This window comes from Passer domesticus, chromosome 4 (genome assembly GCF_036417665.1).
Source record: "Passer domesticus isolate bPasDom1 chromosome 4, bPasDom1.hap1, whole genome shotgun sequence".
Classification (NCBI taxonomy): Eukaryota; Metazoa; Chordata; class Aves; order Passeriformes; family Passeridae; genus Passer; species Passer domesticus.
The window spans coordinates 5,157,080-5,172,632 of NC_087477.1; the positions used below are offsets into that span (position 1 = coordinate 5,157,080).

Sequence of the window (15,553 nt, forward strand, 5' to 3'; positions counted from 1 at the left end):
TCTCAGTAAAACCTTCCAAAATAAAAAAAAAATCAATAAACCCCCAAACACCCCCAGAAGAACACCCCCCCCAAAGCGCCAATAAAACCCCCAAAATCCAAACCCCCCAAAATCCACAAACCCCCCAACATCTCCCACCTTGTCCCAGCATGTCTGCCGTCATTTCCAGGCGCTGCCAGTGCCCCAGGAAGGTGTCAGTTCTCCCAGTGTGATCCCCCAATCACGCCCAGAATATCCCAGCTGCCTCCAGCATGCATCCAGTCCTGCCCAGTTCCTCCAGTTTGCTTGCAGCATGATCCCAGTTTCTCTCAGGTGCTCCCAGTAGCCCACAGTGTGATCCCAGTCACTCCCTTTCGACCCCACTATGATCCCAGTAAGCTCCAGTTGGATCCCAGTCACATGCCAGCCCTCCCAGTGTGGTCCCAGTATAATCCCAGTTGCTCCCAGTCAGGCCCAGTATGGGGGATGATGTGCAGGGTGTGTTCCCAGTCGCTCTCAGATTCTCCCAGTATCAGTCCAGTCCCTCCCAGTATGATCCAGAGATGAGCCCAGTGTGCTCCCAGTCCCTGCCAGTATGAACCAGTTGTGCTCCACCTGGTTCCAGTGGCTCTCTTTCACCCTCCCTTTGGTTCCAGTCACTCCCAGTATCTCCCAGTGTATGCCAGTCCCGTCCAGCATGTTGCCAGTCCCTCCCATTATTCCCCAGTATGATCCCATTTGCTGCCAAGCACTCCCAGTCAGCCTCAGTGCAGTGGCACTCACTGCCAGGATGATCCCAGTCACCTCCAGCGTGATCCCAGTTGATCCCAGTAGAAGCCCAGTTGTTTCCAGTCACTCCCAGCATGCAGCCAGCCACTCCCAGTTGCTCCTGTCATGATCCCAGTTGCTCCCAGCTGCTCCCAGTCACCCTCAGCATAATCCCAGTCACTCCCAGTAGATCCCATTTGCCCCTAACATGGTCTCAATTGCCTCTGCAGGCTCCTGCTCACTCCCCGTATGACTCCAGTATGATCCCAGAACAAGCCCAGTACAGTCCCAGTCACTCCCAGTATGATCCCAGTATGATCCCAGCAGAGCCCAGTCCCTGGCAGTGCTGCCAGCGCTGGGATCCCGCAGCCCTCTGTGCGTTCCCCCCTCCCGGCTGTGCCGAGAGGAGCCCCAAGGGCCGGCAGTGCCCAGGCAGGCTCCCCAGCAAGGCCCAGTTTGGATGTGGGGCCCCCAGTTGTCGCAGTTTGCCTCTCCTTTTGCCCGGGCCGGCTTCCCCCCTTCTCCGCAGCGGCCGGGAGCAGCCGAGAGCCCCGCGCTGCCCGTGCCGAGCTGTGCCGGCTCCAGCCCCGCTCCTGCCGCGGCTGCGAGGGCTCCGGGAACGGGGCAGCGAGGGGGTCGCTGCTGATGCGGGAGGAGGAGGAGGGAGCCAAGGGCAGGGATGAAGGAGGAGGCGGGATTAGGGAGGAGGAGGGTGGGAGGGGAGATGGAAGAGGAGGGGGAAGGCGGAGAGAGAGCAGCCACAGAAGGAGAAGGAGGTGTGGTTAGGGAGGAGAAGGATTAGGAGGAGGCGGGGGGATGGAATAGGAGAAGGGGCAGGAAGAGGAAGAGGAGGGACAGAGGCAGATCAAGGCTGAGCAGCAGGAAGCACGCGGTCGAGCCCTCCGTGCATTCGCAGCCCCCACCTGTGGGATCATCGCCCCCCATGGCGCAGGTGAGCGGGGAGGGGGAGCTCGGCCCAGATATCCCGGGGGGTCCCTGGGCTGGGATGTTTTGGGGGGATGTTAGGAGAATGAAGAAGTGCAAGGCTGAGCGGAAAAGGCCCCTCGGGGGGACATCGGGGGGTGGCGGTGGCGGCTGGCGGCAGAGGCAGCCTGGAGGAGCAGAGCCCTGTGTCCCCCAGGAGCCCAAAGTGGGGAGCCCAGAGAGGGGGGAGCGCCGCCATGGGCGGGAGCCTGCAGAGGCTGGAGAGGGGCAGGGGGGACTCCTTGGAGCCCCTGCAGCCCGGAGCAGAGAATGAGGGGAGCAGGGAGCCCAAAAGGGAGCCCAAAAAGCCCCGGCATCCCTGAATGGGGAGCGAAGAGGGGGCAGCTTTTGGGATTGCTGGGACTGCCAGCAGGCTGGGGAGGGCGGGCACCGAGGAGAAGGGGGACCCCCAATGCAAGCGTGACCCCAGCAGCTGGGACAGGGGGAACCCTGAACACCAAAGGGGAGGGAGCAGGGGTGGGGAACTCCTGGGAGGCTTTTTCACGGCTGAATCTTGGTGTTTGGGAGGTTTTTCTGGAGCCTAGGTCGCTGGTGACTTGTAGAGATGGACTTGGGCAGAGAGACCTTCAACCTCAACGTGCTCATCCCTTGTTTTCCCCAAATCAGGATTTCCCATTGCCAGTTCTTGTGAGGCAGTGAGGAAGAGGAAGATGTCCCTGGACACTGAGGCAGGTGAGGAGGAAGTCAGTGCCCCTTCCTCCCTCTCTCCTGCTCCATCTCCCAGCCCAGCACAGCAGAACCTCGTGGCAGAGGCCGTTTTGAGCGGCTCCACGGCGCAGGAACCCAACAGGGAGGAAAAGCCCCGGAGATGCCGCACGAGGAGGGGCTGCAAACGCAGATGGCGGGGATCTGAGGGGGAAAGAGCCAGCCTGGGCCGGGAAGGCGGACGGAGATGGAGCCAGAGCTCGGAGCTGGTGGTCCGTGAGGAGGTTGCTGATGGGGAGAAGCCTCACAAGTGCTTGGAGTGTGGGAAGAGCTTCAGGAGGAACTCCGAACTGATCAGGCACCAGAGGAGCCACACTGGAGAATGGCCCTACGAGTGTGATCAGTGCAGGAAGAGGTTTCCGAGCAGCTCTGATCTCCTCAGGCACCAGCGCACGCACACAGAGGAGAGGCCCTTCCGCTGCCCCGACTGCGGGCAGGGCTTCAGGCAGAACTCCCATCTTGTCAAGCACCGGCACATCCACACTGGGGAGAGGCCCCACGAGTGTGAGGAATGTGGGAAGAGCTTCAGGCAGAGCTCCACCCTGATCCAGCACCAGAGGATCCACACTGGGGAATGGCCCTACGAGTGTGGGGAGTGTGGGAAGAGATTCAGACATCTCTCCAGCCTGATTGTCCACCAAAAGATCCACACTGGGGAGAGGCCCTACGAATGTTCCAAGTGTGGGAAGGGGTTTCGGATCCGCTCCCATCTCCTCCGGCACTATCAGAGTCACACAGAGGAGAGGCCCTTCTGCTGCCCCGACTGCGGGAAGGGATTCAGGCACAACTCCACCCTCGTCAGGCACCGGCGCATCCACACCGGGGAGAGGCCCTACGAGTGTCCCCAGTGTGAGAAGAGCTTCTCCAGGAGCTCTCACTTGACCCAACACCAACAGAGGCACCGGTGAGGGAAGGCCTGCGAGTGCCCCGAGCGCGGGAAGAGCTTCGTGCGCTGCTCCAGCTCCATCCCCCACTGCAGGAGCCATGCTGGGCACAGCCCTGGTGACCCACATTCCCTCTTGGGAACACACCTGGCTGCTTGTCCTTTTGGTTTGGCCTTGATTTTCTTCTGATTCATCTTTATCCCTTAAAAACAGCCCAAACTGGGTTAAATGCAAGAAACTGATTAAAAATGTCTATAGTCCCACCATTGCAGAGGTGTTTGAGGAGCAATTTAGGATTTGGGGACACATGCTGTGTGGAGTGCCCCTGTTGCTAAGAGGCAGGAATTTGATTTCACCCTTCTTGTGTTGCTATGAACTCCTCCCTTGACCTAAACCCCAGCTCCACCTTTGGGATATCCTATAAAACCCCCCCGGCCCTGCCTTCTCCCTGTCTTTTGGGGTAAGAAATGGATTCTGGAGCTTTCTGAAACCAAGACCCGTCTCGTTTGCTCCCGGCACCGGCAGCTGCAGCCTCCCTGGGCACCATGGACTCTGGAGACTGGGGGCAGCCAGTGAGGGCAGGTCCTGGATTGCAAGCTAAGTGTGTGTTCTGTTTGCCATCTGTCAGAGGTGGGGCACTTATCTTCTGTACATTGGGCAGTTTATCTCTTCCACAACCAATCCTCCCTCCAGGAGATAGCTTCTGTCAATAATTATTAATTACCTTCTGTTAATGGGCCATTGAGTGCTACTGCATGGCTGATAAAATGACATCATGCCACTGGGAGATGCTCTGCCCAGCGGGAGGAGCCAAGCATTTCTTCCTGGATAGAATCTGAGTTTGGAACATTGCAGCAGCCTTTTCCCACTGGATTGCCAGAGGATCAACCTTTTCCCACTGGATTGCCAGAGGATCAACCTTTTCCCACTGGATTGCCAGAGGAAGACCAGGCCCTTCTACACCACCACTGCACCTTCAGAGGAAAACTCCACCCTTCTCCAGGATCCCTGCTCCAACAGAGCCACACCTGTCACTGCAGGAGGGCTGCAGCCACCATTCAATGGGACTGCTGCCAACACCCTGACCCACAGGGTGTCAGGTTGTATTCTGACTTTGTCAGTGGTTTTTTTTTTTTTCGGTTTGTGCTATTGCATTTATATTTTTCATTTTTCCTAAAAAGGAACTCGTATTTCCATAGCTTTGCCTGAGAGCCCCTTAAGTCAGAATTATAGCAATTCAGAGGGAGGGGGTTTAGTGTTTCCATTTCAGGGGAGGTTCCTGCCTTCCTTAGCAGACACCTGGCTTTCCAAACCAAGACAGGACAGCACGACCGGCACCCCGTAAGTCACCCCCCGATGGCCACACCTTGTGGGACCCCCATCTTAAAGAGGAAGACCCAAGAGCACCAATTCAAGAGGCCAGGTTTGAAACATAATTTTAAGGAAGTTAGACATTTTAGAGGAGCTAAGATTTTAGTTAGAGATAAGCTTTATTGGAGTTAATGAAAATAAACAGGTAGGTCTTGATGAAGTTAAGAGTTAGTAATTAACTAATAACGGCTTGCTTGTCAACACAATGTTTGGTTAGCTGGGTTTATAATGAAGAATATAGAAACTGACAGATAGCTTTTAGGAACATAAGACAATTGTGGGCCTCCTGTGTTCTGAAACCAATTGAAGACAGAGAATGGGAGTTCTACCAAGGGTTCATTTGTCATATTTGCATTGAAAAGGTAGAAAGGTCAGAATGAGGAAGACTTCATTTACTTCCTCATTTTGGGATCCTCCCCATGAAAGGGATCCCGATCCATTTCAAAGAACACACTACGCATGCTTAATAGATTTTGAACTAATTAGCATATGAAACAGGGAATGGGATGTACCAAAATTATGAATATGTGTTTGTACTTTGGGTATTCAGTAGTTGTATGGATGACAGGACTCTGTAATCACCTGTAAATTGCAGCGTGTATTTGGGAGCTATCCCACACGCCGCCCGGCATCGCAATAAACATACACTTTCTAACTTTAAACTGTTTAGAGAGTTTTTGTCTGTCACAGTTGGATATCGGTGCTAGATCAATATCCATATTTTTTTAATAAATCACTTTGGTGACTGCAGCAGGACATACTGCACTCTCTGGCCGTGTGGCCAGTGGGGGTCCGGGACCCCTCTGGGCGCCCACCCAGGAATTTCTGGGAAGGGGGATGCTGTGATCCTGCTGCCTACGTGGGGAAAGACCAGGACCTGCTGGAACCACGGACAAAAGGTATGTTTCTCTTTAGGGAAAGGTACCTTATGATATCAGCAGTTAATAGGACGCGGGATTCGTCCCGCCTCAGTGGTCTGGTAACCCGTGTGCCGCAGTGGGGACCAGGGCTCTGGTAGTCCGTGTCTCCTAGTGGAGACAATGGCTGTGGTGTTGTGAATTTGGATTGGAGCAGGGGTGGCTCTGGTTTCAGTTTGTAGTTTAAAGGTGCACCTCAGTGACTCATCATTTGGGTGGTTAGTTCAAATTTTTGGGCTGCAAAGGGTCCCATTGTGGGTGGCAGACAATCCTGGTTGTGCCCCCAGCGTTGTGTGTGTGTGTGTGTGTTGTAATCGGATCCGTGTTTGTTTGGTGATTTTGTGTGTTTAGGTTGTAGATGCACTGTATTTGTTGTGGTTTGTGGGAGTTTGTGTTGTGAGCATTATAATTTGAGTGATATGGCCTGTGTTATTAACGTTTGTAAGTCTTTTTGGGAGTTTCGTAAGCTTAAAGTTGTAAAAGATCTTTGAAATCCCTGCCTGCTTGCAGAGGGACACTGACACTTTTGTGTGTGGTAATATTTTAAACTGCTGATGGTTTACCCCCCCCCCCCCCCTAGTTCTTGTGGAGGGATTTGTGCTGTGCCCTGGCCGATGTTTGTGTGATTTTCAGCAGGACCTTCTTAAAACTTTTGTTGAGTGTGTTTGGGGTCGTGAAAAACCCCTGTCTGTTTCTTTTTTGTGAGCCTAAACTATTAGTGTTAGGAGTCAGGTCTCTGCAAGAAAAGGGAAATTCAGTTTAGCGGCTTTGGTTGTATGCAGAAAACAGAAAGCCCAGAAGTAGTGCTGGCAGAGGTAGCCGAGAGACTTCTTTGGTGCCCTGATACGCAGCTGAACTCCATGTTCTGTAACATTTTCCATCAAAGGGTGAGAGAAATTTGGTTAGCAGTCCAAAAAGCTTCGGAATGGGTTATAGTAGTGACTCACACAGCTCTTGGTGCAGCGTGGAATTGTCAGATTTCTGCCAAAACTCGACTGATACTTTGCAAGGTTTCCATCTGTCCTTTGGTTACAGCATGACAAGAGATACGCTTTGCTTTCAGCTGCACATTTGCTATGGTGTATGAAAAGTTGCTTACAATTTTTTAATGTATTTTAATAGTAATATACCCGGAGCAAAGCATAACAGAGGACCTGATTTAATAAATTATTAGTAACCTTCAACTTGGGTGGAGTACCTAACAACATGGTGTGGTTTCATTAGATTGAATCAAAAGGAGTTTTCCCACCCCTTTTTTGTAGAACTACAAGTTCTTTCCCTAACAGCTGCTGCTCTGAACCCTACATTTGAAGGACTGCTAATCCTTTCTTTCTTTAGAGGAAAGAAGAAAATTAATTAACAAGCTGTTTTATCCCTTTTGTTTGCTAGCGCAACTATATGAGCAGGAACAGGAGGCACAGGAATCGAGAACCTGGTTCAGGGGTATTCCCCTGCCCAAGGAAAGATTGCTGCTGTGATCTGTGGATTGTGTTTCGGTGTGCAGTCTGTCAGGACTCGTGGGTCTGGCAAGGGTACAGGTGGTTAATACCTAAGGCTGGAATTTGTCTCTCTGTTATAAAAAGGAACAAAAGGCTACCCAGATAACTATACAAATTTTGTTGGCAATTGGTCAAGAGTTACGGGATAGCAGTAAAATATTTGAGTTGTTGGAAAACGGGGTTTCAGGAACCTTAAAGAAAGCAGTGGAAATTCTTAGATTGAGTGTGGCCAGTATATTTTTGTATACCAATTGAAACTTAAAAATTGGAATAAGATCAAAAGATGTTGTGGAAAAATCCTAAACATGGGGGCAAATGAGAGCAAAGTGATTCCCAGAGGAAGCCCTTTAGGGTGTATCTTAACACTCTGGAAAGAGCTGGTGGGCTGTAGTGGTAGTGAACCTAAAAGGGAACTTGTCAAACTTTCCACTTAGTGGTGGCCACTCTATAGACTTGATGGAGGAGTGAAGTGGCCAGCAAATGGTACACTGGACTATGAGACTCTATTACAGTTCATGCTTTTCCTTAGGCGGGAACAGAAGTGGCAAGAGGTGACTTATGCTGATATGTTTTTCAGCCTTTGAAATCACCCTGGGTGGCAAAGGTATTGTGGGATTAGGCCTCCATTTGATCCACTGGTATTGGCTCTTGAGAAGGATAATAAAGCTAACAGGGAAAAGCTGAAACGGTGTTGTAGCACGTGCTCCATGCAACAGAGATCTTAGAACAAGGGACAGTAGAGGCACTTTTAGCACCCCCTAGAAAGCAGGAAGGAGGCAGGGTAGAGGAACGAGTAAAATTGGAACCCTCACCAACTTTAGCCTCCCCTAACTTCTGGTTCATCTGCCCTGGGAAAAACAGTAATTGGGGGAGGGGTTTCCCCACCAACTCCTGAATTAAGGGAACCATGGAGGCTTTACCCACCGTTGCCTAGTAGTGATAGGGAATGGGATGAATCTGAACCAAGTCCTGAGCCTTCCCTGCAAGGTCCAATAGCATCAAGGGCCAGAAGGTAAACCAGACTTAACCCACCCCCACAAACAACTAGAAAGCAAACTAAAGGAGTCATACAAGCACCCTTAAGGCAGGCTATAACCTCTAACGGGGAACCAAGGGTGATTAAGGTCCCCTTTTTCTCAATGGATTTTGAGGCTTGGGAAAAGACTGCTAAGGGTTATCAGAGTGACCCAACAGGGGTTGCTAAAAGGGTAAAGTTTATGGCTAAGCAGCATTTACCTGATTGGGCAGACATGAAGTTACTACTTGATGCCTTAACAGAAACAGAGAAGCAGTTGGCTTTGAAGGTAGCCAAGGATTTAGCTGAAGATGCTTGTGCACCAGCACAATAGGATATCAGAGATGTATTTCCCCTTCAGGATCCGATGTGGGATCCCAATGAACCCGATGAATGGGCACAGCTTAAGAGATACCAAGACTTTTTAGTGAAAGGACTAGAACGAGCAATTCCTACAACCATAAATTGGTCAGCCTTATATGCTGTTGAAGAAGGTCCCTCTCAAACACCTTCTGAATTTTTGGATCACCTGCGGGACGCGGTGCAGGGATATACCACCCTGGACTCTGGATGGGATGAAGGAATACAACAACTAATAAATTTATTTTTCAGACAATCCACAGGAGATATCAGGTGGAAACTTCAGAAGATCCAGAGCCCAAATAGCTGAGACTTGGAGACTCTATTGGATGAAGCATGGAGAGTGTTTAGTAATCGGGAGGGAGGATATAAACCAGAGATGAAGAAATTAGTAGCAGTAGTAAGGGAGGGAGAAAAGGAGAAACGTGAGCAAGACCTGCCAAGACAAGGACCACCCCGACTGGGAAAAGATCAATGTGCAATTTGCAAGAAATTTGGACACTGGAAAAACCAGTGCCCAGAATGAAGAAGAGGTGATGAACAGAGAAAAAGCAGTTGGGGGTGGAGGGAAAGGGTGGTTGCTCATGTGAAGGAGGACTGAGGAGGACAGGAGGGCCCTACCCTAGGGGACCCTCTGGTTGTAGTTAAACTGGGGAACAAGGAAAAGGAAGTGGAATTTGTAGTGGAGACAGGGGCAACATTGTTAGTGTTGAATAAAGCCCTAATACCTCTAACAAATGATTATGTTATGGTAAAGGGGGCTACTGGTCAATCTGAAAGAGCATATTTCTGCAAACCATTAAAGTATTAATTGGGAAAGCAATGGGAGATTCATCGATTTTATATATGCCGAATGCTCCATCTGCACTTTTGGGCAGGGATCTGCTAGAGCAGCTGGATGCAAAAACAATATTGAAAAATGGAGAAATTAGTTTGGAGGTAAAGGACCAACAACATGTGGAGCTGTTGAGCCTAATGTTAATAACCAAAGAAATTGAAACTGTAAGTGAAGAAGAGAAAAACTTCAAGAAGATAATGGATCAAGTATTCCCTGGGGTATGGGCTTCTAATATACCAGGGAGAGCAAAGAATGCATTGCCCATACAAATTAAGCTCAAGGAAGGGGAACGACCAGTAAGGGTTAAAAGATACCTCCTAAAGAAGGAAGACAGAGAAGGGACTAGCAAAAACATAGAAAACTTTTTGCAAATAGGACTGTTAAGAGAGTGTCAGTCTGATTTCAATACCCCCATTTTGCCAGTAAAGAAGCCTGATGGGTCATAGAGGTTAGTACAAGACCTAAGGCTGTTCACAAAGTAACTGAAGAATTGTATCCAGTAGTTGCTAACCCTTATACCTTTTTAACTCATTTTTCACCTGAACTAACCTGGTTTACCATTTTAGATTTGAAGGATGCCTTCTTTTGCCTCCCTCTCCATGAAGCCAGAAAGAAAATTTTTGCATTCAAATGGGAGAACCCCAAACTGGATGGAGGAAGCAGCTCACATGGTGTGTATTACCACAGGGGTACAAGAACTCCCCCACTGTATCTGGGGAGCAACTTGCCAAGGATTTAAAGTGTTGGGAACCTCCACCAGGAGAAGGGCAGTTGCTCCAGCACGTGGATGACCTCCTAACAGCCACCCAGACCCAGGAGACACGCGTGCACTGGACGGTAAGCCTCCTAAACTGTTTGGGCCTGCAGGGCTATGGAGTATCCCAGAAGAAAGGCCAGATGGTGAGGCAAACAGTCATTTACCTGGGTTATGAGGTGAGTGCTGGTCAAAGGACCTTGGGGCAGGGTGGCAAAGAAGCAATATGCCAGACCCCGAGACCTCAGACAGTGAAGGAACTGAGAACCTTTTCAGGCATGACAGGGTGGTGCAGCCTATGGATTTCTAACTATGGGTTACTTGTTAAACCTCTATATGCCCTGATCAGGGAAGGGAGCAGAGATCTTCAGTGGACAAAAGAAGCAACCCAAGCCTCCGACCAACTAAAGAAGGCCCTCATGTCATCTCCAGCTCTAGGACTTCCAGACGTGAGTGAACCATTTTTCCTGTTTTCCCACGAAAAACAAGGGATTGCTCTGGGAATATTAGCACAGAACTTAGGCCCGTATCAGAGAGCAGTGGCCTATCTCTCCAAACAGCTGGACACGGCAGCTAAAGGATGGCCAGGGTGTCTCAGAGCTGTTGCAGCAGTGGCAGTGAACATCCAGGAAGCACACAAATTCACCCTGGGCCAGAAAATGACTGTGCTGGTATCCCACACGGTGTCTGCAGTCCTTGAGGCAAAAGGGGGACATTGGCTCTCCCCACAGAGGTTTCTGATGTACCAAGCTATACTAGTAGAACAAGATGATGTTGAAATTGTGGTAACTCACATTGTGAATTCAGCTTCCTTCCTCAGTGGGAGTATGGGAGAGCCAGTGATCCATGACTGTCTGGAGACCATTGAAGCTACTTTCTCCAGCAGACCATCATGCTGTTATTTCACTTACAACTTCTTCACCTTTAAGTTGTCTTTTTGTGTTAATAACCTTAGACTGAGTTAAATCATGTCATATCTATAACTTTTAAGAATGTTCATTTGAATTCTGTTAAATTAAGGCCCAAATATTGTAATGCTCAGTTACCTTCTTGAATAAGGCTAAGTTTTATTAAGTAAATTTTGGTAGATTTTATAAATGTTAAGTTTCAGTTTTACTTAGTTTGAACAATGATCTATTCCAGCTTTTTATGGATCCAGTTATGTTCAGTATTAATAGTGATTGAGTTCTCTTGAGAGTGCTTTTTGTTCTACTAAGGTGATAATGAAATTATGTTTATTAATTTGAAATCCTTTTAGGGCTGGGTTTTATTGAGTGCATCTTGTTAAGTTCTATTGATGTTGAAAGGAATTTATATCAGGTTTGAGTGTTATTTAATCTGAGATATCATAAATTTTATGAGTGAGCTGTTCAGTGTTTCCTTTGTTGCATTTTTTGTGTCATAAATACATTCATGTTTGTATTCCTGTTTTTATAGCCAGCTTTTCATATGTTTTACCATCTTTTGGTGTAATTATCTACAAGACAGGTGTCATTTCAGGATCCTTCTTTTGTTCTCCAGCTGCTCATGTATCTCTTAGACCAGACTACCCCTCTAGCTGGGCTCTGCACTGGGGCTCCATGGTTTGACCCAGTGCTGCCTCATGATTTTCAAGTATTTTTCAGAGTTCCAGGAAATGATATCTCAGCTTTGTCAGAAGTCTTCTCTAAACTGATGGTATTGTGACATCTACTCTAAGCAATCAGATGCAGTCCCAATTATTATTACAGAACCACTCCAACAGTTTGCTGTGTTTAAAGCATCTCCATGCTGAGGAAATTCTGGAGGAGACAGCTATTGGATGGTTCATTAGTCTTTCACCCCTAGACCTTTACTCCTAAGTGCTATTCTTAGGAGCCTTGTTTAAAATTACATTTAGGGAATTCTCTCCCACTTAGAGCTTGGGTGGTGGCCAGGCCTTAGCTCTGCCTAGACGGGAATTTTCCAACAGACCCAGATGTTTTCTGCATCAAAACTAGATTTGAGTTGCTTTGACGTTGCAATTTGACCCTCTATACATGACAGTAGAACTATTTTTAAAGGGAGCTTGGGAATTATGATCTGGAAATAATTATCCAAGTCCCCACTGAATCGAGGTTTGTCAGCTGTTTGCAGACTCTGGGATGATGGTACATTATTTCAGAGATTTCTATTTATTTCATTCCACCTATGTTGTTAGTTTTGTCTGCTATTAGAAATATTCCTGATCGTTGTATCCAAATTATTCCTAATTGCTGTAAGTTTCTTGTCCACTACATGTATTATTTTGCTACGATGTTTCCTCATACTCATAACAAAAGACATACATCTCATTAAAAAAAAAAAAAAGAGGAATGAATGCCTTAAGAACATTCAAATAATGCAATATGTACATGAGAAATTTGGATGACTAATCATTTTGAATCATGCAATATTTACATTAGAAACTTGGAAAAAAGATCATCCCATCTAAATCCCAATGGAGTGTCCCACAGGGAAGCCTAATTGATTCATTAACTTCAGGAGAAGAGATGCCTGTGTTTTATCAGCAACAGCTCAAAGCAGTCACCTGTTCATTCCATCAGATACTGATCAGCTCTGAAGCAATGAGGCCCAGTGGAAAGAGAAATAACCTCATCCCCTTGCAGCCTTTGTGGCCAGAACAGGAACAGGAGTAGGACTGCCAAGACACAGCTGTGCCTGGAAACTGACAGAGGCAATTGGCCAACAAAAGCCTCATGGCATCATCATGGGACAGTGCTCCTCCCAACCTTCTTCAGTCCTTCCCTGTTCCAGCTCCAGGAGGACATTCAGTGATGTCCAAGATCAACATTTCCAGCTAATGGACCTTCTCCTACTTCTCAGCTAATTGGAAACAATGGCCATTTCTTTCCAGTTCCCTAAGAGATATTGGACATTATTCTTTTGTTTGCTCATGCTGCAAAACTCTGTGTCAATGACTTGACAGAATTGGGTAAGTTTTGTTGATTGTAATTGCTCTTTCATGTATCTTATCTCACATCTAACAGATAACCAGTGATAACCTTCATGAGATCATACCCTCCCAAGAGTGAGCTGTTTCAACATCAGAACATAGGAGCCTTTTTTAAATGAACAAAAAGGGGGAGATGTCAGAGACAGGTAGAATAATGATAAAAGAAAGGCCTGATGAAACCAGGCCTTGTTCTGCTATATTAACAACTGGCCTGTCATCTCTTCTAAGGGCAGCTAAGCAGTCACAAGTTCCCATGTGAAGTTATTTTGAGAATGAGACTTGGTGAACAATCTGTTCTGAGGGTGAAAAACAAATGCACCTGCAAGAACAAGGGATTTGTCCCATGAGAATCAGTGAAGAGAATAGGTAACAATACAAACAATACAACAGAGAGATTTGATGCACAAGTAGAATATATTTTATTATCCAACAGAATAACTGGCATAACTAATAATAAGAAATCTATTAACTAAAGTGGCACATTAGGTTTGTCAAACTGTATAAAATAAGTTGTGTGAATAAAAAAAAGAGTTCTTCTCCAGCTCAGCTGGGTTCTCTGGGATTTTGGTTCCTCCCTTCTTTCAGGCTTTGGCTTCCCCCTTCTTTGGGGCTTTGGGTTCCTTCTTCTTTGGGGCTTTGGTCTCTCTCTTCTCTGGCACTTTGGCTTCCCCCTTCTTTGGGGCTTTGGGTTCCTTCTTTTTTGGTGCCTTGCTTTCCTTCTCTGGGATTTTGATTTCCTTCCTCTCTGGGCATTTGGTTTCCTTCTTTTCTGGAGGTTTGCTTCTCTTCTCTGGAGATTTGCTTTCCTTCTTTAGGATTTTCACTTCCTTCCTCTCTGGTGCTTTGCTTTCCTTCCTCTCTGGGATTTTGATTTCCCTCTTTTCTGGAGGTTTGTATTTCTTTTCTGGTAGTTTGTTTTCAATCTTCTCTGGAGCTTTGGTTTCCTTCTTCTCTGGGAATTTGGATTCCCTCTTTTCTGGAGGTTTGTATTTCTTTTCTGGGAGTTTGTTTTCAATCTTCTCTGGAGCTTTGGTTTCCTTCTTCTCTGGGAATTTGGATTCCCTCTTTTCTGGAGGTTTGTATTTCTTTTCTGGGAGTTTGTTTTCAATCTTCTCTGGAGCTTTGGTTTCCTTCTTCTCTAGGAATTTATTTTCCTTCTTCTCTAATAATGCTTTGGTGTCCTTCTTCTCTGGGGCCTTGCTTTCCTTCCTCTCTGGGAATTTAGTTTCCTTCTTTTCTGGATGTTTGTTTTTCTTTTCTGGGAGTTTGGTTTCTATCTTGTCTGGGGCTTTGGTTTCCATCCGCTCTGGGATTTTGGTATCCTTCTTCTCTGGGGCCTTGCTTTCCTTCTTCTCTGGGGGTTTGGTTTTCCCCTTCTCTGCTTTTGGAGGTTCCTTCCCCACAGAGACACCCTTCTTTGCTTTCTTCTGCTTCTCTTTCTCCTTCTGCCTCTCTTCCTCCTCCAAGGCTTTTGTCTCCTCCTCAAGCTTTGGAGCCGGCCGCTTCAGCTCCCTTCTGCAGACAAAACAGAAAACATGGCTGAGAGTCACCACCAGAACCTTGGGCTCACTCGTCCTGGCTGGCCCTGCACTTCATTCCTTGACCCTGAGGCCAGGCAGCAGCGCTAGACCATTTCCGTGAATTCTCCTCAACCCACAGAGGTTGGGAACATCCCAAGGGAGGGCAGTGGTGGAAGGGCACCTCCAGGACCAGCCAAGCCTGAGCCTTGCCATCAGAAGGGCTTGACTGTGCAAGCTCCCTCTCCAGGCACAGCCAGACACCTCCAGCCCACTGCCAAAGGCTGATCCACCAGCTCTCTGCGCTGTGCCTGAAAACGCCCTTTGTCTCTGGACTTCCCAGTTTCAAGCAGAGCACAGAGTGCCAACGTCTGCTGATCTCTCCTGCAATTCTTACTCAGCTCATTCAGCTTCCTTCTCCCTGGGCAGAGCTGAAGCAGGATTTCAATGAGTTTGGATTTCACCTGAGGCTTAGAAGCAATTCACATTGATCAGGATGTCAGTTAGACAGGTAGACCATAGGTTAATGATGATGAGATGCTTCAGCCAGAGCTGATTGTTGTATTGCTTACCATGATGAGCTTCTTGATAGAAGGAAGTGGAGTAAGTGAACTGTTAGAAGAACATCTTGAAACCAGCAGAACAATGGTTAGCACCTGGGCTTGATGTCAATCAGTCACTAAGCAGGGGACCTTGGATGGTGCCAGAGGGTCACAGAGACCTGATGAAGACATTCCTGACTTCATCCCTTGAGACCACTGGCCCAATTGGAGACCACCGACCCAATTCCAGAGAAGAATTGCACAGGTGTGAAGGACTAATGACCTCATTTTAATACAGAGTGGGGAGGGGAGGTGCTGGGGTTGTGCACATGTATTGTGTGTAAGATCCTGGGAAATAAAGAGAGGGCAAAGAACCTTGTACAGCGCGGTCACGCCTTGTAGGGACGACTCTGGTGCCGCCCGCC

General features: G+C 47.9%; 2 protein-coding genes across 2 annotated transcripts in view; one reads left to right on the forward strand and one right to left on the reverse strand.

Moving 5' to 3' along the window:
- Nucleotides 1-1,453: 1,453 nt before the first annotated feature.
- Nucleotides 1,454-5,374, forward strand: LOC135298457 (zinc finger protein 239-like). The gene is made up of 2 exons (XM_064416007.1): nucleotides 1,454-1,699; nucleotides 2,359-5,374. Exon 2 carries the CDS (start codon nucleotides 2,403-2,405, stop codon nucleotides 3,363-3,365), a length of 963 nt encoding a protein of 320 aa, XP_064272077.1. The 5' UTR covers nucleotides 1,454-1,699; nucleotides 2,359-2,402; the 3' UTR covers nucleotides 3,366-5,374.
- An 8,090-nt stretch (nucleotides 5,375-13,464) lies between these two features.
- Nucleotides 13,465-15,553, reverse strand: part of LOC135299823 (hydrocephalus-inducing protein-like) — a 30,510-nt gene continuing 28,421 nt past the window's right edge. Inside the window, exon 16 of the mRNA XM_064419248.1 lies at nucleotides 13,465-14,584. Within this exon, the coding sequence (XP_064275318.1) occupies nucleotides 13,651-14,584 (934 nt within the window). The 3' untranslated portion in view covers nucleotides 13,465-13,650. The remainder of the gene's footprint in view (nucleotides 14,585-15,553) is intronic.

Bases quoted from the DNA above. Each gene is read 5' to 3' on its own strand.
- LOC135298457 (XM_064416007.1), top strand. From the start codon at position 2,403: ATGTCCCTGGACACTGAGGCAGGTGAGGAGGAAGTCAGTGCCCCTTCC.